At 39.8% G+C, this 22,439-nt stretch overlaps 2 protein-coding genes across 12 annotated transcripts in view; one reads left to right on the top strand and one right to left on the bottom strand.

Moving 5' to 3' along the window:
• Positions 1–1,294: 1,294 nt before the first annotated feature.
• ZNF830 (zinc finger protein 830) lies at positions 1,295–2,731 on the bottom strand. Its single transcript, XM_043480840.1, has one exon. It carries the CDS (start codon positions 2,696–2,698, stop codon positions 1,577–1,579), a length of 1,122 nt encoding a protein of 373 aa, XP_043336775.1. The 5' UTR covers positions 2,699–2,731; the 3' UTR covers positions 1,295–1,576.
• Positions 2,704–22,439, top strand: part of CCT6B (chaperonin containing TCP1 subunit 6B) — a 36,462-nt gene continuing 16,726 nt past the window's right edge. For 2 of the 11 annotated variants that reach the window (XR_006271930.1, XM_043480791.1), the window contains exons 1-7: positions 2,704–3,015; positions 4,824–4,887; positions 5,443–5,577; positions 8,852–9,025; positions 14,408–14,511; positions 18,659–18,769; positions 18,930–19,089. Coding sequence is in view for 10 of the 11 variants with exons in the window: in XM_043480791.1 (XP_043336726.1) it covers positions 2,879–3,015; positions 4,824–4,887; positions 5,443–5,577; positions 8,852–9,025; positions 14,408–14,511; positions 18,659–18,769; positions 18,930–19,089 (885 nt within the window). In the remaining variant the exon portion in view is untranslated. Of the gene's footprint in view, positions 3,221–4,823; positions 4,888–5,442; positions 5,578–8,851; positions 9,026–14,407; positions 14,512–18,658; positions 18,770–18,929; positions 19,090–22,439 lie in introns of all 11 variants that reach the window. The other 9 variants (XM_043480797.1, XM_043480817.1, XM_043480812.1 and 6 more) reach the window with 9 other exon arrangements.

Below are 22,439 nucleotides of genomic sequence, written 5' to 3'. Positions count from 1 at the left end.
GATAACTTCTTACAGGCACCCATACTAGAAAAACTCCAAACCCCTAATTCCATCTGTATTTCTCCTATTGTTCATCACTTCTAGTCACTAAGATGTTAGCACTTCCTGTGAAATTCTTTCAATTCTATTACCTTTCTTTCAGTACATACCTAATTAGTCTTAGTTGCTTTGCTTTTAAAGTCTAGTTTCCAAGTAGTTTCCCAGCTTCCTGTCCCCTACCTATGTTCATTCCATCCTATATACTGCAATTAAAATAATCTTCCATGTTTTTTGCAGATATAACTCTCAGCTCAAAAACTTTCTTTTTGCCCAGTGTCTGTAGGAAGAATTCTTTTGTTCAACATTCAAGGCTTTTTCATACCTTAACCCTGGACCTAAAACCTGGGCTTCAGGGAAATCAGATTGAGTTTATGCAAATCACTTAGAACTCTGCCTGGCTTATATGTAAGAAAGTCTTAGCTATTACCTCCTTCCTACAACTGATAGAACCTGTTAACTCTGAACCCTAATTTACCACAATATTTAACAATAAAATCTAAGATTAGGTGGGATATAAATAAAAGATAGTATTTCTTTTATGCGACAGTAAACTTGTGGGATGTGGCATTTCAGGAAAAAATAAAGCCTGGGAAAATGTAAATGTGTTCTGGATTTAGCACAGTGGTGCCCAAATTTTAGCCTTATTAGAATAATGGGAAGTTTGCTTTTTTTTTGGCCAAGCCTCACAACTTTCTGGGATCTTAAGTTTCCTGACCAGGGTACCAGAGATTGAACCCGCACCCGTTGCAGTGGAAGTGCCGAGCCCTGACCACTGGACCACCTGGGAATTCTCACAGAAGAACCTGGGAAGCTTTCAAAACTAACATAGGTGTCTGAGCCCCACTCTAGCTTTACTGAATCTCTTCAATGGTAGGGGCACATTTAGAAAAAGCTTCACACATGGTTCACGTACACTTTTTTAAAAACTGCATGAAATTTTCATATGCACCTACAACCAAGAATCACTGGTTTAATACAGAAACTCTGGATTAAGGAAGTTGGTCATACTTGGCATGTATTTTTCACTATGTTCCCTTGGGACATGGTTTTATAAAACAGAGAACTAACTAGCACTGAATAACTTATGTGTTCATGAGCAGTGTTCTTAAAAACAAAAACAACAAAATAACCTTGAATTTGATTTAGTGAGTTGAAAAAGAACAAGTCATATATACCACAAATGCCACACTTGGTTTTCATTTAAAAGCTTGTCTGTTAGTCTGACTTCTATTAGTTTATAAATCTCAAACCAGAATTCTTAGGTAAATATATATTTAAAATGTACAACATTTACAGTTTTTACAACCCAAACTTTAGCTATATAAATGTATGAAAAAACTGGCATTTAAGTAATACTTCAAAAACATCTCTACCTCAAAAATATTTTACACTAATCTTCCAAAGTGGTCTCTTCGAATGTTCATTGTATCTCAACAATCCAGTTAGGTTACCAAATCTCTAGGCATGGAGTAAAGGGTACTGTACTGAGAGACAGCACTTTCTACACAACAGTACAAAAGCGTGGGTCTCTGATACCCTATAACAAAGCTCCCTTCACTCTCCAATCCTGAGACAACAAATCCTGTAGTTCCCCCTCATCATCGCTGTCAACATTCTCCTCTTCCTTTTTCTGCAGTTCTTTTATGGTCAGAACCTCTTTAAGCTTATTTTTTATTTCATCCTGGCGATTCCGCAGCTTTTCCACTCGACGGTAACACTCAATCTGCTCATCGATCTCCCCAATCTGCCGGTCCAACCGTCCCTCCTCATCCTCTTCGGCAACTATGGCTTCGGAAATAGTGTTGACCTGTCTCATAGCTTTTTGAAATTCGTCCCATTCTTTGTCCATCTGGTCCTTTGGGGCATCAACCTTTCGTACCCTCGCGTCTATCTCAGGGTCGTCAAAAAACCCTTCTGGTAATGCTTCCGCAGTGTTTTCTCGCCTTTCCACTACTTTTTCATGTATTTCTGCTTTCTCAATTGACCCGGAATGAGGGATTAAAGGGGCCTTGGGAGGATTTGTACCCGAGAAATTGCTTGGCAGCCTACTACCAGTTGCCTCCCGCGAGGAGGAAAGTGAGTGTTCCTTGCTCTGTGAATTGGACGGCTGCTTACAGGCATCCCCCTTCTTCCCTTCTGCTCCTCCTCCTCCCTTCTCCTCCTCCTCGTCCTCCTCGTCATCATAATCAGGGAGTAAACCGAGTCCCGAAGCCTTACCGACGGTCGTCCTAGTGGACTCCTTTCCGGCTCTGTCAAAGTTGGTGGGCAAAGCGGACGTGGAGGGCTGTACCTGAGAAACCAGGGAGGCCTTCGCTCTTTTGGCATCTTGGCTCTCAGAGTCCGGCGCCTTCCTCTTGGTGGACTGAGGCACTGCGCTGGCGGACGGGCCCTGGGCTGCTTCCTTCGCGCCTTTCAGCTCGGCCACTTTCTCTCGGTGCTGCTTTCCCAGGACGTGAGTCTGCCACAGGAGCTCGCTCTTAACAGGAGTGTTACACAGGGCACAACTCAGCTGCCCCAAGCGGTTGTACTTCGCGAATGGAGATTCTATCCGTTTCCGGTTGGTGCTCAGACGCTGCTTTTCCTTCATCAACCGTCGCAGTTCGTCCTGATTCACCACTCGCTTCCCCGCTGCAGGCCGGGCTGAGGCGGACGACGCCATCTTTGCTATCCGACCGGAGGCGAGCCTGGCTTCCGTCCCGGCGATGCCTGATGACGTCACTTCCTGTCCGGACGCGGATTGGCTGAGGCTCCGGGACGTGAGCGGTGGCGCCCAGATTTCCTTCCGTAACGTACCGTAGGCGATATTTGCCTGCAGGGTCGCTTCTCTGACATTCTGTTCATGGCTGCGATAAAGGCCATAAACTCCAAGGCTGAGGTGGCACGGGCCCAGGCGGCCTTGGCCGTCAATATATGCGCCGCCCGAGGGCTGCAGGATGTGTTGCGGACCAACTTGGGTCCCAAGGGCACCATGAAAATGTGAGACGGCCGTTGGAGCGGCGGTTAGGGCGTCGGGGTTTGTTGGGCATCTAGGCGCCCTGTGAGGTAGAGGTTCCGCAGTTTGGAGCGATGTGGACGCATTTTCGGGCCTACTTTTCCTCGTTTTCATTCCTGCCCTGAGTTCATCTCCTGCCTGGTCGAGGAGGAGAAATGCTCCCCGAGGAAAGGGCTCACGAGTGAAGCGGTGACCATCCCCGTTCCCCGCCCCCCCCCCCTTGTTTAGGTTCATATGCAATTAAAAGTTCATTAAGTGTCTCGTATGAAACATAAGCTATCTAGCTCTCTTGCTTTTAAAGAGTTTGGGTTTTGTTTGGCAGTGTGCTGTAGTGGAGAGGGCTCGGGCTGTGGAGCCTGGCCGGCGTGGGTTCAAATCCCAAGTTCTCTTTTAGATTTTAAGTCCTTAGGCAAGTTGAACGCTCTATGCATACGGTTCATCATATGTATTTATTCTTTAGCATGTATTTATTTAGGACCATTATTTGCTTTAGAAGAGAGTGGGGATGGGACAGAGACTTCCTTGTCAGTCTGCTGGTTGACTCCCAGCTTCCACTGCAGGGGAAGCGGTTAGATCCCCCGTGGGGGAACTAAAAGATCCCGCATGCCGTGTGGTGTGACCAAGAAAAAAAGAGTGAGGGAAAGAGACTAGAGAGGGCAATGATGAAGTGTAAGAGGAGAGATGCAGTCTCAGAAGAATGAGCAGAGTAATTAGTATTGACAGTAAAAGAGGGCACTGATTATGTCTAGTTGGGATGCTGGGAATACAGAGATGACCAAGATACAGTTTCTGTTCTTAAGGAGTTCTGGTAGAGATGAATGTGCTAATGGTTATATATATATATGTATATTCAGCATATATTGTACTGAAGAAAGGGATTATAACTGATGACAGAAGGGAGAAAGGAAAGCTTCTCAAATAATAGAATTTTCCCTCAATCTTGAAAGAGGATTAGACACCAGTTAGAGAAGGGAGTAAAGGCCTTCTGTGTAGAATAACTTCAGGACCAAGAAAGCCCAACGGTATAAATCCAACAGAAAGGAAACCAAACATGATTTATTAAGGGAACCATAATATTTTCCCTCAAGATCTCACTTGGTAGAATAAGTAGAAAAGAATAGACATTCCCCAAATTGGGAAAGGTAAACTATGTCATTGTTAAATAGCCTGGATTTTACTTTGAAGGTGATGGAGAATATGAAAATCATGGAATTTTTTGATCAGGGAACTTACTGAATCACATTGTCTTTTAGAAAGATAAATGCAGTCTGGAGGGTAGATTCCAATTCAGAAATATCAGGATGCTAAGTAGTCCAGATTAGAGATGATGATGACAATGGAAATGACAGGAGAGGGTAGATTCAAGAGACCTTTAGATTGTAGAGTTGACAGAACTTGATCTTATAAACATGAAGGATGAAGGAAAAAATAGTTCAGTGAATGAATGTAACATTTCACAAAAATAAGAAACCTGCAGAAAATTCACAAATAATGTGGTTTGTAGACTTCCAAGTACTAAACCACTGTACCAAGTACCAAGTACCAAAGCACTCATCCACTGCTTCTATCCCTAGACTTGCAAATCCTCCTTTGGAAATCATCATTGCAGTCCATCTGGGGAGAAGTGATAGTGTGGGTTGCAAATGGTGGTAATTACTGTGGTGTCCCCCATGATATAATGGAAGTTTTCCACACCCAGTTACTTATATTAAAGATAGTGGAGTGGCAAATACTGGAAGTGTCTTGTTTGGCTCTTGCCATATGAGGTTAATAACCACTGTTTTCTGAACAGGCTTGTTTCTGGGGCAGGAGATGTCAAACTCACCAAAGATGGCAATGTGCTTCTCCATGAGATGGTGAGCTGATGATGCTAACTTAATAAACCTTAATATATCATAACTGAGGACATAGTACAATTTGTGTGTCTTTAAACCAAGGCCGTCAGCTAAATACTGCTGTCGTGAGATATGTTTGTTGGATTAAACCTTAGGGGAAAAAAAAGTCTATTGACTGTTTTCAAATCTTACAAATAATAGCTTAGGGATACTTCCAAATTAGTTACATTTTTTAAAGGCACTGCAGTATGTTCTTTGTAATCATGGAGAAAAAAATTCCTTGCAATTTTAGTAAATATATTCATCTTCAAGATTGAAGGATTTAATCTTATTTTGGAAATGTCATTGCATTCTGAAGCAGAGATGCTTTTATAAAATGTTCAAACCTCATTAGTTCTCAGTTTTTAACTTTTGGTTTTGACATTTATTATGTATGGTAATACAGAACTTGTGAACTAATAGAATGAAGCTTATTTAATTTCTTAATTTTACTTTTGACCCTTAGATTATTTTGCTTGTGGTGGACTCTTTCTTTCTCTCATTCTCTCTCTCTTGTAATCTGCTTACTTTTTTCAGCAAATTCAACACCCAACAGCTTCCTTGATAGCAAAAGTAGCAACAGCCCAGGATGACATTACAGGAGATGGTACTACTTCAAATGTTCTAATCATTGGAGAGTTACTAAAACAAGCTGATCTTTACATTTCTGAGGTATTAGAATTTCATAGAATGCACATTCATGTGGCATTTTATTTTTGAATACAAAGTTATTTATTTTTTGTTAGTAAAATGGTTTAATTTTAGACTGCAATAATTAATTTTTATCAAGATATTTTTGGACAGTTATAAATGGAAATAACAATGAACCTTTTTGCCAAAATAATGCCTTTTTATTGAAATTATATACCTAACCTTAACCCTAAAAAATAAAGTATTTGAGATACATAAAAGTTAAAAACATAGCCATGTACCCATGACTAATGGCCTAAGAAAGAAAATATCACTGATAAAGCTGAAACCAAATTATGGACCTTTTGAAAAAATAACTAGAGGAAAATTATTGAAGTTTATCCACATTGTGAATTTACCTACCTTTCTAATTTTAGTTCTCTTTGTAAACAGTCTACTGTAGCCCGACTCCTTCGTTTACTGGCCTGTGAAATAATTACATACATTTCTACCTCTGTGCCTTTGTTCAATTTGTATTGTTTTCTTTGCATTATTTATCTGTCTTTTCTAATTAAGTAGTTGAATTTCTGCTGTTTCAAGGACCATTTTAGCAAAGCGTAATCTGGTCAAAGTGCTCAAAGGATCACTTCTTTGTGTTTCATTTAATATTGGGAATTGTCTATTAATTCAGTGCATGCAACTTATCTTAGGATGCTTTTGGCTGTAAGCAGTAGAAACTTGACTAAAAGTCACTTAAACAATAAAAAATTTTCTCCTATAGCAAAAAATAGAGCAATAAAGCAGGCTTCTAGGGTTCATTGATTAAAAATTTACCAAGTCATCAATTGCCCAGGTCCTTTCTGTCTCTTAGCTCTTGCACTTATGATGCTGTTTCATCATGGGCTTATTTCCATCCTGAATGACTGTCAGAAGAGATCAGGCTCCCTGCTTCCCTTACTAATCCTCAGCAGGAGAGGACAAGAGAAAACAATTCAGTCAGTCATGGACTAAAAGTCCTTCCTTTATATGGTTGGGCCAACACTGGTCTTATGTCCATCCTAAACCAATGACAGTTTTTGGGAAATTGACTTAATCTAAAGGTAATCAGGAAGAACTCTCTGCAGGAAATAGGCCTGGGCTGAATCTTTAGGATGAGGAGTGAGCCTGGTGAAAGAGTGGCAGGTGAGGAGAGTGACATTCCAGGCAGAAGGGACAGTGTGAGCAGAGGCACAGAGAAGAGACACAGCTGGTGTGTGTGCACAGCTGCGAGCAGTTTGGCCTTGGTGGGGTTAAAGTGATGCAGACAGTAGTGAATAGGCACGTAATATTAACCAAGAAGAATATTCATATTAACATATTAATGAGTTAATTAATGAGCAGATGGGCATTTCAGATATTTAGGGGACAGTTTAAGAGAGTCAAGACTGATGTTTTTCCTAGTAGTCCAGGTGAGAAGTTGTGAGGTCCTAGGCTGAAGAAATGTTTTGAAGATGGTTAGTAACACAGGCCCTGGCATCAGGTTTTGTGGGTTTAAATCCTGACTCTGGCTCTTACTCAGTTCAATTGAGTTCAGTCGCTCAGTCGTGTCCGACTCTTTGCGACCCCATGAACCGCAGCACGCCAGGCCTCCCTGTCCATCACCAACTCCCGGAGTTTACTCAGACTCATGCCCATCGAGTCCGTGATGCCATCCAGCCATCTCATCCTCTGTCGTCCCCTTCTCCTCCTGCCCCCCTGCTGGGAGAGATTCTCCCAGCATCAGGGTCTTTTCCAGTGAGTCAGCTCTTCACGTGAGGTGGCCACAGTATTGGAGTTTCAGCTTCAGCATCAGTCCTTCCAATGAACACCCAGGACTTAATCTCCTTTAGGATGGACTGGTTGGATCTTCTTGCAGTCCAAGGGACTCTCAAGAGTCTTCTCCAACACCACAGTTCAAAAGCATCAATTTTTCAGCACTCAGCTTTCTTCACAGTCCAACTCTCACATCCATACATGACCACTGGAAAAACCTAGGCTGGTGATCTAAGCCTTTAAGCCTAAATTTCCTCATCTGTGAAACAGGAATAATATCAGCACCCACTTCATAGTGTTGAGGGGACTGAAATAATACATGTAAAGTCCTTAGAACAGTGCCTGGTACAAATGCTCAATCAGTGTCAACTTTTGAAGTTACTGTAGGACTGATGAAATGAATGGAGGATGGGAATAAATTAGAACTAGTTCCAGCCTTCAGTAAGTTTATGTATTATTTTCCAGAATAAGCAAAAGTGTTTTTTCAAAAAAATTTTTGTTATAATGTCAGACCTATAGAAAATTTGCAAGAATACTCCACAGGGTAACATTTCTCTCTTGTTCATAAATATATATTTTATATATATATATATATATATTTATATATATATATAATGTATATGTACCATATATACCATATATTTATATAGTAATATACATATTTTTTCTGATGGTATAAGTTCCAGACATGGTGATCTAAATATTTCAGTGTATCTTTCTTAAAACCATGGAATTCTCATATATAACCACAATATAGTGATCAAAACAGGACATTGATATAAACACACTTGATACAGTACTATTATCTGATCTTCACGTTTTGTTCAAATTTCATCACTTATCCCAATACTGTCCTTTATAGCAGAAGAAAATTTAGGCTCATGCGTCATATCCCTTTAGTCTTCTTTAAGCTGTAATAGTTCCTAAGCCATCTGTTGTGTTTCATGACATTGCTGACATAGCTACTTTTAGAGTGTAGGTTGTTTTTTTTTTTTTTGAAGAAAGTCCCTCAGTTTGGATTTGTCTATTTCCTCATGATCAGATTCAGGTTATGAACTTTCGGCAGGAATGCCATGGAAGTGCTGTTGAGGTCTTAATGCAGTTTATCAGGAGGCACATAGTGTGTGTTTGTTCCATTCTATGATGTTAACTTTGAACATTTCATGAAGGTGCTGTCTATCTGTCTTTTTTCTCCAAACTGTGCTGGTTCTTTTCCTCTGCATTGCAAGGAGTCTGTTGTGCTCATTTGGAAGAGTACTACACAACAATGTGTTACAGTTTTCAGAAATAAGAATAACTTTTGTAGTTTTTTGTACTGTCATAAAATGTAAACAGTTTTTCTGTAAGTTTGAGATTGTTTTAAATATGAAGCACTGAAAGAGTACTTTTATAAATTACATACCTCCACTTATATTTAGTGGCATTGATGTGGGTGATAACTTTTTTTGGACAATCCTATTAATAGGAAAGGATCATTACTTTTACTTTGTATAACTTACTTTATAGTTTTATGTTGTTGTATTAGGGCCTGCACCCTAGAATAATAGCTGAAGGCTTTGAAATTGCAAAAATAAAGGCACTTGAAGTTTTGGAACAAGTTAAAATTAAAAAAGAGATGAAAAGAGAAATCCTTTTAGATGTGGCTAGAACATCTCTGCAAACTAAGGTTCATCCTCAACTGGCTGATGTGTTAACAGAGGTATGTAGTTAAACTTTTGCAGAATGAGTACAGACTAACACATGGTGACATTTTTCTTTTTCTTATAAGATAATCAACTATTTGTGTGTGCTTGTGTGCATCTGTGTGTGTGTGTATGCACGTGCGTGTGCGTGCATGCATGTGCGCACACTCAGTTGTGTCCTACTCTTTGCGACACCATGCCTCTTTGCTTCTCTGCCCATGGAGTTTTCCATGCAAGAATATTGGAGTGGGTTGCCATTTCCTTCTCCAGGGGATCTTCCCAACCCGGGGATGGAATCTGCATCTCTTATGTCTCCTGCATTGGCGGGTAGATTCTTTACCACCGTGCCACCTGGGACGCCCCCAATCAACTATGACATGTGGTTCTTTTGAACATACAATAAAATATAGAAGACAGACATTTATTTATAGGCTTATTTATAGAATAGATTTGATTGGTCAGAACAGTATGTATAATTTTTCAACAGTGTCATATTAAACCTTTTGTTAAAAAAAAAAAAACCTTTTGTTAAAAAAGTTGGGAGGGGCTTGGCTGCCTGTGGCTCACCCCCTCTGGACACCATTGGAGTTATATACTGGTCTCCTAAAGCTAAAGGTCCATATTTATTATGCAAGCTTGGGGACATGGTTTTGACAGTGTACCTTGTAATTGAGATTACCACTTTAATGAACATGATAGAGTTGATAGATAATATTCAAATCTGGGAAATGTATACTTGTTTACTTATAAAGGTAGAATATATAAATATAATATCAGGACAAGGTTGGGGATTTTGGGAAGGTTTTTTTTTTTATCAGATACCTATAGTTTGATGATGTTGTCATTGTCCCTCTACTTTACAGTTTTTGAAACTTGAGTGTGTTAGTGTATCATGAATGAAGAGTTCATAAAAAAATTCACAAGACATTGACATATAAATCAGAATTGTATCTTACTAATTTACTTTGAGAAATACAAATACCAAATAGACTGAAACACCTGAGTTCTTTCTAGTCAGCTCTTCCATTCAGTTCTGTTGCTCAGTCGTGTCTCACTGTTTGCAACCCCATGCACTGCAGCACGCCAGGCTTCCCTGTCCATCACCAACTCCCAGAGCCTACTCAAACTCATGTGCATTGAGTGAGTGATGCCATCCAACGATCTCATCCTCTGTCGTCCCCTTCTCCTCCCACCTCCAGTCTTTCCCAGCATCAGGATCTTTTCCCATGAGTCAGTTCTTCGCATCAGGTAGCCAAAGTATTGGAGTTTCAGCTTCAGAATCAGTCCTTCCAATGCATATTCAGGACTGATTTCCTTTAGAATGGACTAGTTGGATCTCCTTGCAGTCCCAGGGACTCTCAAGAGTCTTCTCCAACACCACAGTTCAAAAGCATCAATTCTTTGGCACTCAGCTTTCCTTTATAGTCCAACTCTCACATCCATACATGACTACTGGAAAAACCATAGCTTTGACTAGACGGACCTTTGTTGGCAAAGTAATGTCTCTGCTTTTTAATATGCTGTCTAGGTTGGTCATAGCTTTTCTTCCAAGGAGCAGCATCTTAATTTCATGGCTGCAGTCACCCTCCACAGTGATTTTGGAGCCTCCTAAAATAAAGTCTGTCACTGTTTCCCCATCTGTTTGCCATGAAGTGATGGGACCAGATGCCATGATCTTAGTTTTCTGAATGTTGAGTTTTAAGCCAACTTTTTCACTCTGCTCTTTCACTTTCATCAAGAGGCTCTTTAGTTCTTCACTTTTCTGCCATAAGGGTGGTGTCATCTGCATAACTGAGGTTATTGATATTCCTCCCGGCAGTCTTGAACCCAGCTTGTGTTTCATCCAGCCTGGCATATCGCATGATGTACTCTGCATGTAAGTTAAATAAGTGGCATAAGAATATATAGTCCTGTGTACTCCTTTCCCGATTTGGAACCAGTCTGTTGTTCCATGTCCAGTTCTAACTGTTGCTTCTTGACCTGCATAACAGATTTCTCAGGCAGCAGGTCAGGTGGTCTGGTATTCCCATCTCTTGAAGAATTTTCCAGTTTGTTGTGATCCACACAAAGGCTTTGGCGTAGTCAATAAAGCAGAAGTAGATGTTTTTCTGGAGCTCTCTTGCTTTTTCCATGGTCCAGGGGATGTTGGCAATTTGATCTCTGGTTCCTGTGCCCTTTCTAAATCCAGCTTGAACATCTGGAAGTTCATGGTTCACGGAGTGTTGAAGCGTGGCTGGAGAATTTTGACCATTACTTTGCTAGCATGTGAGATGAGTGCAACTGTGTGGTAGTTTGAACATTCTTTGGCATTGCCTTTCTTTGGGATTGGAATGAAAACTGACCTTTTCCAGGCCTGTGGCCACTGCTGAGCTTTCCAGATTTGCTGGCATGTTGAGTGCAGCACCTTCACAGCATCATCTTTCAGGATGTGAAGTAGCTCAACTGGAATTCCATCCCCTCCACTAGCTTTGTTGGTAGTGATGCTTCCTAGGGCCCACTTGACTTTGCATTCCAGGATGTCTGGCTCTAGGTGAGTGATCACACCATCGTGGTTATCTGGGTCATGAAGATCTTCTTTGTATAGTTCTTCTGTGTATTCTTGCCACCTCTTCTTAATATCTTCTGCTTCTGTTAGGTTCATGCCATTTCTGTCCTTTATTGAGCCCATCTTGCATGACATGTTCCCTTGGTATCTCTAATTTTCTCTAAGAGATCTCTAGTCTTTCCCATTCTATTGTTTTCCTCTATTTCTTTGCATTGATCACTGAGGAACACTTTCTTATCTCTCCTTGCTATTCCTTGGAACTCTGCATTCAAATGGGTATATCTTTCCTTTTCTCTTTTGCTTTTCTCTTCTCTTCATTTCACAGCTATTTGTAAGACCTCCTCAGACAACCATTTTGCCTTATTGCATTTGTTTTTCTTGGGGATGGTCTTGATCACTGCCTCCTGTACAATATCACGAACCTCTGTCCATAGTTCTTCAGGCACTCTTGTCTATCAGATCTAATTCCTTGAATCTGTCTCTCGCTTCCACTGTATAATTGTAAGGGATTTGATTTACGCCATACCTGAATGGTCCTAGTGGTTTTCCCTACTTTCTTCAATTTACGTCTGAATGTGGCGATAAGGAATTCATGATCTGAGCCACAGTCAGCTCCCCGTCTTGTTTTGCTGACTGTACAAAGCTTCTCCATCTTTGGCTGCAAAGAATATAATCAGTATGATGTCAGTATTGGCCCCTCTGGTGATGTCCATGTGTAGAGTCTTGTGTTGTTGGAAGAGGGTGTTTGCTATGACCTGTGCGTTCTCTTGGCAAAACCCTGTCAGCCTTTGCCCTGCTTCAGTTTGTACTCCAAGGGCAAATCTGTCTGTGACTCCAGGTAGTTCTTGACTTCCTACTTTTGCATTCCAGTCACCTATAATGAAAAGGACATCTTTTTTGGGTGTTAGTTCTAGAAGGTCTTGTAGGTCTTCACAGAACCATTCAAGTTCATATTCTTCAGCATTACTGGTCAGGGCATAGACTTGGATTACCGTGCTATTCAGTGGTTTGCCTTGGAAACGAAGAGAGATTATCCTCTTGTTTTTGAGATTGCATCCAAGTACTGCATTTTGGACTCTTCTGTTGACTATGAGGGCTACTCCATTTTTTCTAAGGGATTCTTGCCCACGGTAGTAGATATAATGGTCATCTAAGTTAAATTCACATTCCAGTCCATTTTAGTTCGCTGATTCCTAAAATGTCGATATTCCCTCTTTCCATCTTCTGTTTGACCACTTCCCATTTGCCTTGATTCATGGACCTAACATTCCAGGTTCGTATGCAATATTGTTCTTTACAGCATCAGAGTTTACTTCCATCACCAATCACATCCACAGTTGGGTATTGTTTTTGCTTTGGCTCTGCCTCTTCATTCTTTCTGGAGTTATTTCTCCACTGATCTCCAGTAGCATATTGGGCACCTGCTTACCTGGGGAGTTCATCTTTCAGTGTCATACCTTTTTGCCTTTTCATACTGTTCATGGTGTTCTCAAGGCAAGAATACTGAAGTGGTTTGCCATTCCCTTCTCCAGTGGACCACGTTTTGTTGGAACTCTCCACCATGACCCATCCGTCTTGGGTGGCCCTACATGACATGGTTCATAGTTTCATTGAGTTAGATAAGGCTGTGGTCCATGTGATCAGTTTGATTAGTTTTCTGTGATTGTGGTTTTCATTCTGTCTGCCCTCTGATGGAGAAGGATAACAGGCTTATGGAAGCTTCCTGATGGGAGAGACAGGCTGAGGGGGGAAACTAGGACTTGTTTTGATGGGCAGGGCTATGTTCCCTCCCTGTTGCTTATCAATAAGAAAACTGACTGAGGAAATCAAACTAAGAAATTAAAGCATTTTCTTGCTGAGCAGAGTCTAAATAAAGACTGCTATATTTTCTGCTTTTAGAGTATATATATCACATGACCCAGAATCTTCCAGCTCTCTAATTAGGGCCCCCATTCTCTTTTGGAGCTATAGAAACACTGTATACTCTCACTTTCCAATGGTTTATCATTATTCCCCGTTAGTCATCAAACCCTTAAGTCATATTCCCTCAGTAAACTTTTCCAAGATACAGATTTTTTTCCTTTTGTTTGTATTTTAGGATGGTTATACTACAGCACTTAATTTCTGTAGTCAGTTATTTTCATATTACTTTTTGAGTTAAGCTATAGGCTGTGTTGTGTTGTGCTTCTCAAATTACATATCCCTGGGGATATTTGCCAGAATAAATAAGACATATCTTTCTGGAGTGTCAATTTTACTTTACAATTTTTAGGGAAAGCATTATTTTCACATTAAAACAAATGTGCAAAACAATGCTATAAATCAACTTTACTCCAGTAAAATTAAAAACAAAAAACAAATGTATATATTGTGGCATGACATGGAGAAGTTTCATGGTAAAACAGAAGACTTAAAAATTTCATGTTGTTAGAGTGAGCAAATTTGAACTCTTTCCTGAGATTACATTTCCTTCTTTTCCATTAAGGTATCCTCTGGTGGAAAAGTCTAAGTTGTGTTGGTATAGTAGGCTTGGCAGTTAAAGACACCCCTGATTTCTAGTCCTGACTACTACTGTTAGACTACCTGTTAGACTTTGTTTTAAGACCATAATTCTTAAAGTCTCTGTTAAATGAAGGGTTTGGACCTGATAATCTCTGAAGTTCATGTAGGCTCTAAAGTATCCATTGGCATTGGTTATCATTAGTGTCCCTGAGAAAGTGGTATTTTTTTTGTCTTGCCCTGTGTTTTGGAGCCTGAAACACTTTATCTGCTTAGTCTAGTGATCAATTACTAGGGCCATTGGTTTCTTTCAGTAGACCAAATAGTTTAACGTTCTAACCCATTTCTCTTTCAGGCTGTGGTGGATTCTGTTTTGGCAATTAGGAGACCGAATTATCCTATCGATCTCTTCATGGTAGAAATCATGGAGATGAAGCATAAATCGGAAACAGATACAAAGTAAGTGACATAAACTTTGACAGTGCATAGAGTCTAGAATACTTGATTATCTGCAGATATTCTGTCATTAATTTTATTAGTTACTTTTATTCAACATCTTTCTATTCATTTAGCATATATTAATTGGATACTTAGCCGCAACCATTCACTTGTTTTAGGTGCTAGGAATGAAGAGTAAACAGAACAGTTTCTTTAAGAATCTTACATTTCCAGTTGGAAGAGATAGTGAGCACATTATGCTCATAAGTGCTGTAAAGAGGCTAGAGCAGTTGTGTGTGTGAGCATGTGTGTGATTTTAGGATAGTCAAGGAAGAACATTGTGATGAGAAAGTAAATAGCTAAAGCGGTCTTTGAAGAAATTAGGGTGATAGCCGTGTGAACATCTGGAAGAAGAGTGCTCTAAGCAGAGGGAATAACAATGGAGAATGTCCCCAGGCAGGTGTGTTTTGAGGTATTCTAGCATGCCTGGGTCATAGGAAGAGAAAAAAAGGAGAAGATGAGGTCAGAGAGGTAAGACAGTTAACATTGTATGAGTATGTATGTAGTATGTACTCAGAGTGAATAGCACCTTGTTGATTTTGGACTTAACTCATTTTAAACATTCTATTATACGGAGAAGGCAATGGCAACCCACTCCAGTACTCTTGCCTGGAGAATCCCATGGACAGAGGAGCCTGGTAGGCTACAGTCCATGGGGTCGCTAAGAGTTGGACATGACTGAGCGACTTCACTTTCACTTTTCCCTTTCATGCATTGGAGAAGGCAATGGCAACCCACTCCAGTATTCTTGCCTTGAGAATCCCAGGGACGGGGGAGCCTGGTGGGCTGCCGTCTATGGGGTCGCACAGAGTTGGACATGACTGACGTGATTTTGCAGCATCAAGGACAAACTTACTGGGAATTCCCTGGTAGCCCAGTGGTTCCAACTCTGCACTTCTACTGCAGGGGACCTGGATTGGAACCCTGGTGAGGGAACTAAGATCTGCATGGCATGGCCAAAAATAAATAATAAGAACTTTGTCCATTAAAAAAAAACATTCTATTATGGAATATTCTAAACACATACAAAAGTAGAATAGAATAGTGAATGAACTCTCACATATCTGTCACTCATCTATCAATTTTCAATATATGATTCATCTTATTTTTACCTTATATGCCCCCTTCTCTTTCTTTCTATACTTCTCTTTCCTTTCTTTTGCCCCAAATATGGATTATTTTAAAGCCAATTCAGATGTTGTATTTTATCTGTAAATACTTTATTTTTAATACATGTGTGGGTGTCTTTACATATTTGTAGAAGCCTGTTTGGTTTGTCCTTTAATCTGCCTTGTCATTTTGTATGGTTTCCTGTTTCCTGCAGATCTTTTCAAACTTACCTTTCATTTCTTTAAACACATAGTTCGCGTTTAATATTACAATATTTAAAGTTTTGTCTTTTCTATTTCTGTTGTTTACTGTATTTTGTTGGTCCTCACTCATTGTGCTTTGTTTTCAATGTGTGCCATTGATTGTGTTGAAAAAAGTATTTGTAGAAATAATTTGAGACCTAGGCTGAAGCTGCCTTTGTACAAAGAGGATTTGAATTTACTGCTGCAAGAAGCCCAGAGACTGCTTTAAACTCAAGCCACAGCTTGAGGTTTTTATTGAATATCCAGTTGTTGTGAATTCTTAACTACAAGTCCATATGAGGGCTCCTGGTTTATACCCTTGAGTATGTAGCCTTTGAAGTTCACTTAATGTGAAAAGAGTCTTCTACTTTGGATAAACCTTGAGCTTTTAATTATTTCTCCCTCTCATTATAAGATCGAAGTTCAGATATGCTTGAATTGTGAGATGACTTTAGGGTGAGTGCCTGCAGTTTTCTAGTTACTCTCTGGAGTTTCTATTTTGTTTTCAGTTTTGAAAAGAAAACTTTTGTGGCTCTGTACTCTTTTGTGGCTCTTCAGTGTTTTTAAGGGTTGTTGTTGTTTTTAATCCAGCATTTTTAGTTGCTTTTGGTAGTAAAATTGGTCCAAATTACCTTATGATTGCTGAGGGCAAGAAGTTCTTGGTTTATATTTCAGAAGAATCTCAGTGGTTGTTCTGTGGCAAGGACACTGTGGAGCAGGGGGCGTAGTGCAAAGGCAGAAGCAGGAGATCTGTTAGGAATCTGTTGTAATACAGGTGAGAGATGAAAAAAGGTTTGGATCAGGGTACACTTAGAAAGAAGGAGCCCCAGGATTTGTTGATGGTTCCACTCAGAATGTGACAGAAGCAGAGGATTCAGGGATGTTTTTTGGGTTTTGAATGAGCAGCTGGAAAAGCAGAGATGCCATTTCTTGGGAAGGAGCAGGTGTGAGGCAATAAGTCAAGAGCTTAGTTTGGGGACTGTTATGTTTTAGGTGCCTATTAGATGTCCATGTGGAGCTGCTGAGTAGGGATTTGAAGAGAGGTGTCAGGAATTCAGGATAGAGGTCTGGACTGGAAATATATATTTGGGAGTCATTGGTGTATGGATGATGTAAAGCTCTGAGAGTTAATTAGATCATCTGGAAAGTGATAAAGACAGAGAAAAGAGGAAGTTTAAAGATTGAGCCCTGAAAACTGCAGTGTTTAGAAACTTAGAAGATGAGGAGGACTGAACAAGGGAGACTGAAAAAAGGTGGTCAGTGAGAAAGGAGGAAAGCCAAGAAAGAGCAGTATTCTAGGAGCTAAGAGAGAAAGTGTTTCAAGGAGAGAGTAACCTGCTGTTGAAAGTTTGAGCAAGTTACAAACGAATTGGCCATTAGATTTGGAGAATGTTTAAGGGGTGAGTGTGAGAGTCAGATTGAAGGTGGGCTCAAGAGAGAATGGTTAGGAAAGAAGTGAGGATGCAAATACCGACAACTCAGAGGAGTTAGCTCTAACGGGGAGCAGAGAAGTGGGACAGTAGCTCGAATGGAACATGGGCATGGGGCCGAAGGGGAATAAGTTTTTGTTTTAAAGATGAGAATTACTATGGCAAGTGTGTACCCTGATGAGGATGCTTGTGGAGGCAGGAACAGTTGATGGGGGGGAAGAGGGGACAGTTGCAGGAGCCGAGAGGGGAAATGGAATTCAGTCCGCAGGTGGGGGGGCCGACCTTAGAGAGGAGGGAGCATGGGCAGTTCGTTTCTGTTCATAGGAGCTTGAGGTTCAAGTGCTGGTAGAGGTCGTGATGGGACAGAGTGTTTCTTTTCTCAAGCAAAGTCATGTGCTGAGGGTGAGAAGCAGTAGAAGAGTGAAGGAGACTTAAAAGTGAAGAATATTGAACATGTAGTTTGTTTCTTTCTTCCTAAATAAAATGTCTTCACATTCAGTTAAGAGTTGGAGTAATCCAGTTAGAAGAAAATTTTGTAAACTTCCCTATAATTATGTTCAACTGTTTAAAAAATCACTTCTTTACATTAATGTATAACAAATATTGGTTATAAAAGATTCATAAGTAGAAATGTATTTCCTAGTTGGGTGTAAATGAATTTTTGAAAGTTATAGAAATATTTTCTCTTGAAAGGTCATTTAGAAAACAGGAAAAAAGCCCCCCACTGCCCCCTGCCAATTATCTCTGTTCCTACCACCCAAGCATAATCCTACTCTTAGTTTTCTTCTGTTTTTCCTTTTCAATGCCAAGGAGCTTATTAAGAATAGTGATAATCACACTTTATAGGTAATTTGTCATTCTATGCTTATAAATATAGCTACCCCTGTAAATATTTTTCCATGTTATTACATGGTTTTCATGACTAGCCCATAGTCAAGTCATTGTCTGCTGAACAATGTCCTATTGTTGGACATTTAGGGTAACAGTTTTTAGTTGTTCCATATAATTAGTTTGAACAAATGTGCCTTAGAAACTCATTGTGTGTCTCCCTTTCATTACTTGATCAGCTGTGTCACATGTTTGAGCCACATAATTTAAAGAATAATTCGGGATTGACTTTTCATTGTCACTTCACAGTCACACTGTGTTAAAATAGGTTCTCTTTTCTAATTTTATTAATTATGTGTTGGGTTTAAAGTTGGTATAAGGCAATAGTGTGTAACAGTTGCTCTGGCAGTTCTGTTACCACTTTAAGAGTATAATTTTAATTTTATACTAAATTTAGAGTGTATATTCAAAATAGGAAACAGTGCATATTTTTACTAGGTTGATCAAAGGGTTAGTTCTGGATCATGGTGCCCGTCATCCAGATATGAAGAAACGAGTAGATGATGCGTTTATCCTTACCTGTAATGTATCGCTAGAATATGAAAAAACGTAAGTGTCCCAGTTACTCTTTGTATCCTTTGAAATTTTTTTTTTCTAAAACTGTTTTTTAACTCCTGTTTTTACCTACCAAATGTTTACTATAAACCCTTTCTACCTTCCTGTTTTTCCCTGCCTTACCTTTACTAGCTTGTCTTTATTAATCTTCTAGTGAGGTGAGCTCTGGTTTCTTTTATAAGACTGCAGAAGAGAAAGAGAAATTGGTAAAAGCTGAAAGAAAATTTATTGAAGACAGAGTACAAAAAATAATAGACTTGAAAGACAAAGTCTGTGCTCAATCCAATAAAGGATTTGTTGTCATTAATCAAAAGGTGAGAAAAAAGCTTAGATTTTTAACTGTTGTAAATGTTCTTCAGTGTTTTGCCAAGTGTGGTTTGTGGGCCCCAGGTTAGGGCATATCTGTGAGGTCAAAACTATTTTCATAATAGTAATAATAATGCCTTTTACACTGTGTTGATGTCTGCGATGATGATGCAAAGCAGCGATAGGTAAAACCGCTGGCACCTTAGAACAAATCATGGCAGTAGCACCACACTGTACTAGTCGGCATCGCCACATCCCCGCACGTATAAGAAGGGCAGTTTCATTTAGGAGTGTTTTGATGAAAGGGGGAAACTTAATAATTTTGTCAAATTTTGATCCTTGAAATTGCATCTTTTTATTTTTTAATTGAAGTATAGTTGGTTTACAATATTGTGTTAATTTGAGGTGTACAGCATAATAGGCTTCCCTGATAGCTCAGATGGTAAAGAACCCACCTGAGTTTTGCAGATTATACTCCATCATAGTTTATTGTAAGATAATAGGTATATCCCTGTGCTATATAGTATATCCTTGTTGATATGTATAACTGATAAGCTATCTTTTATATCTCTTATGTATTTTTTAAAAACTTAAAAGAGTTATTTTTATTTTTGGCTGTGTGGGTCTTCGTTGGGCTTTTTTTCAGTTGCAGTGCACAGGCTTCTCACTCTGGTGGCTTCCGTGCTGTGGAACACGGGCTCTAGGGCACAGGCTCAGTAGTGGTGGCACGCAGGCTTAGGTGCTCTGTGGCATTTGGGAGTTAGCCATGGCATATGGGATCTTCCTGGATCAGAGATGGAACTCATGTCTCCTGCATTGGCAGGCAGATTCTTTACTGCTGGACCACTGGGGAAGCCCTTATCTGTCTTATGTGTGGTAGCTTGTATGTGTCCATCCCACACCCTAATTTGTTTCTCCCTGCTTTCCCTTTTCCCTTTGGTAACTAAGGTTTGTTTTCTATATCTGTGAATCTGTTTCTGTTTTGCACATACATTCATTTGTATTACTTATTAGGTTCCACATATAAGTGATATCATATAGTGTTTGTCTTTCTCTAACGTATTTCACTGAATGTAATATTCTTTTGTCCATCCATGTTGCTACAGATGGCAGTATTTCATTCTTTTTTATGGCTCAGTAATATTTCATCGCATACATATACCACAATTTTATCCACTCCTCTGTTGATGGAATCTGGGCTGCCACCATGTCTTGGCTATTGTAAATAGTGCTGCTGTGAACATTGGGGTACCTGTATTTTTTTGAATTAATGTTTTCTGGAAATATACCCAGAAGTGGATGTATCCTTTTATAATTCTGTGTCACAAAATTTGAAGGATGGATAAAATACTTCTGCTACGTATCAAAATAAGGGTCTTGAAGCTCTTGTGTAATTGAGTTGCAAGCTAACATAGCCACTTTTTTCATGGAATGCTATTTTTACTTGAAAGACTGACTGACAAGATGGTTATTTAGATATGGGTATTTGGTAGGTTTTTCTCAAAAATGACTGAAACAGTCTTGCCACTTCAAGGAAACAATAGACAGTATGTATTGGCAATAATAAATTTGAGCTTTCAAACAAAAGTTAGAATTTTGGAAAACTTGTATCTGTCACTTTGAGCTTGACAGCTTTCCAATACTTGAAAGACTCTTCTGATAATATTAGTGATGACATTAGCAAATGCGATATTTTTGATGTTGTACAACCATGAAAATTCTTAAAGAGATTGGAACACCAGACCACCTTACCTGTCTCCTAGAAACCTGTATGTGATTCAAGAAGCGACAGTTAGAACCTTACATGGAACAACAGACTGGTTCAAATTTGGAAAAGGAGTATGACATGGCTGTCTAATATCACCCTGTTTATTTAACTTGTAAGCAGAGTACATCATGCAGAATGCCAGGCTGGATGAATCACCAGCTGGACTCAAGATTGCCAGGAGAAATATCAACAACCTCAGATATGCAGATGATATCTCTTTAATTGCAGAAAGTGAAGAGGACCTAAAGACCCTCTTGACAAGGGTGCAAGAGGAGAGTGAAAGAGCTGGCTTAAAACTTAACATTCAAAAAACTAAGATCATGGCATCTGGTCCCATCACTTCATGGCAAATAGATGGGGAAACAATGGAAACAGTGAGAGACTTTATTTTCTTGGACTCCAAAATCACTGTGGACGGTGACTGTGGCCATGAAATTAAAAGATGCTTGCTCCTTGAAAGGAAAGCTCTGAAAACCTAGAAAGCATATTGAAAAGTAGAGACATCATTTTGCTAAAAAAGGTCCATGTAGTCAAAACTGTGGTTTTTCCAATAGTCATATATGGATGTGAGAGTTGGACCATGAAGAAGGCTGAGCTCTGAAAAATTGATGCCTTTGAACTCTTGAGAGGCTTCTAGTGACTGACCTGAACTGAAAGATTTTATTTTCAAGGGATTAATAAATATTTCAAAAATGTAAATTTAAACTTTAGTCAGTTAAGTCGCTTAGTCGTATCCGACTCTTTGTGACCCCATGGACCGCAGCATGATAGGCTTCTCAGTCCATCACCAACTCCTGAAGCTTACTCAAACTCATGTCCAGCGAGTGAATGATGCCATCCAACGATCTCATCCTCTGTCGTCCCCTTCTTCTCCCACCTTCAATCTTTCCCAGCATCAGGGTCTTTTTAAATGAGTCAGTTCTTCTCATCTGGTGGCCAAAATATTGGAGTTTCAGCTTTAACATCAGTCCTTCCAATGAACACTCAGGACTGATCTCCTTTAGGATTGACTGGTTGGATCTCCTTGCAGTCCCTGGGACTCTCAAGAGACTTCTCAAACACCACAGTTCAAAAGCATCAGTTTTTCGGTGCTCAGCTTTCTTTATGGTCCAACTCTCACATCCATACGTGACTACTGGAAAAACCATAGCTTTGACTAGACGGACCTTTGTTGGCAAAGTAACATCTCCGCTTCTTAATATGCTGTCTAGGTTGGTCATAGCTTTTCTTCCAAGGAGCAGTGTCTTTTTATTTCATGGCTGCAGTCACCCTCCACAGTGATTTTGGAGTCCAAAAAAATAAAGTCTCACTGTTTCCATTGTTTCCCCATCTATTTACCATGAAGTGATGGGACCGGATGTCATGATCTTAGTTTTCTGAATGTTGAGTTTTAAGCCAGCTTTTTCACTCTCCTCTTTCACTTTCATCAAGAGGCTCTTTAGTTCTTCTTCACTTTTCTGCCATAAGGGTGGTGTCATCTGCATATCTGAGGTTATTGATATTTCTCCCGGCAGTCTTGATTCCAGCTTGTGCTTCATTCAGCCTGGCATTTTGCATGATGTACTCTGCATATAAGGTAAATAAGCAGGT

The sequence above is a fragment of the Cervus canadensis genome, chromosome 1, assembly GCF_019320065.1.
Source record: "Cervus canadensis isolate Bull #8, Minnesota chromosome 1, ASM1932006v1, whole genome shotgun sequence".
In the NCBI taxonomy this organism is placed as follows: Eukaryota; Metazoa; Chordata; class Mammalia; order Artiodactyla; family Cervidae; genus Cervus; species Cervus canadensis.
Note: the sequence above shows the minus strand (reverse complement) of the source record. Positions and strands in the feature narration are given on the sequence as shown.

Coding starts and splice junctions, on each gene's coding strand:
- ZNF830 (XM_043480840.1), bottom strand. CDS start 2,698: ATGGCGTCGTCCGCCTCAGCCCGGCCTGCAGCGGGGAAGCGAGTGGTG.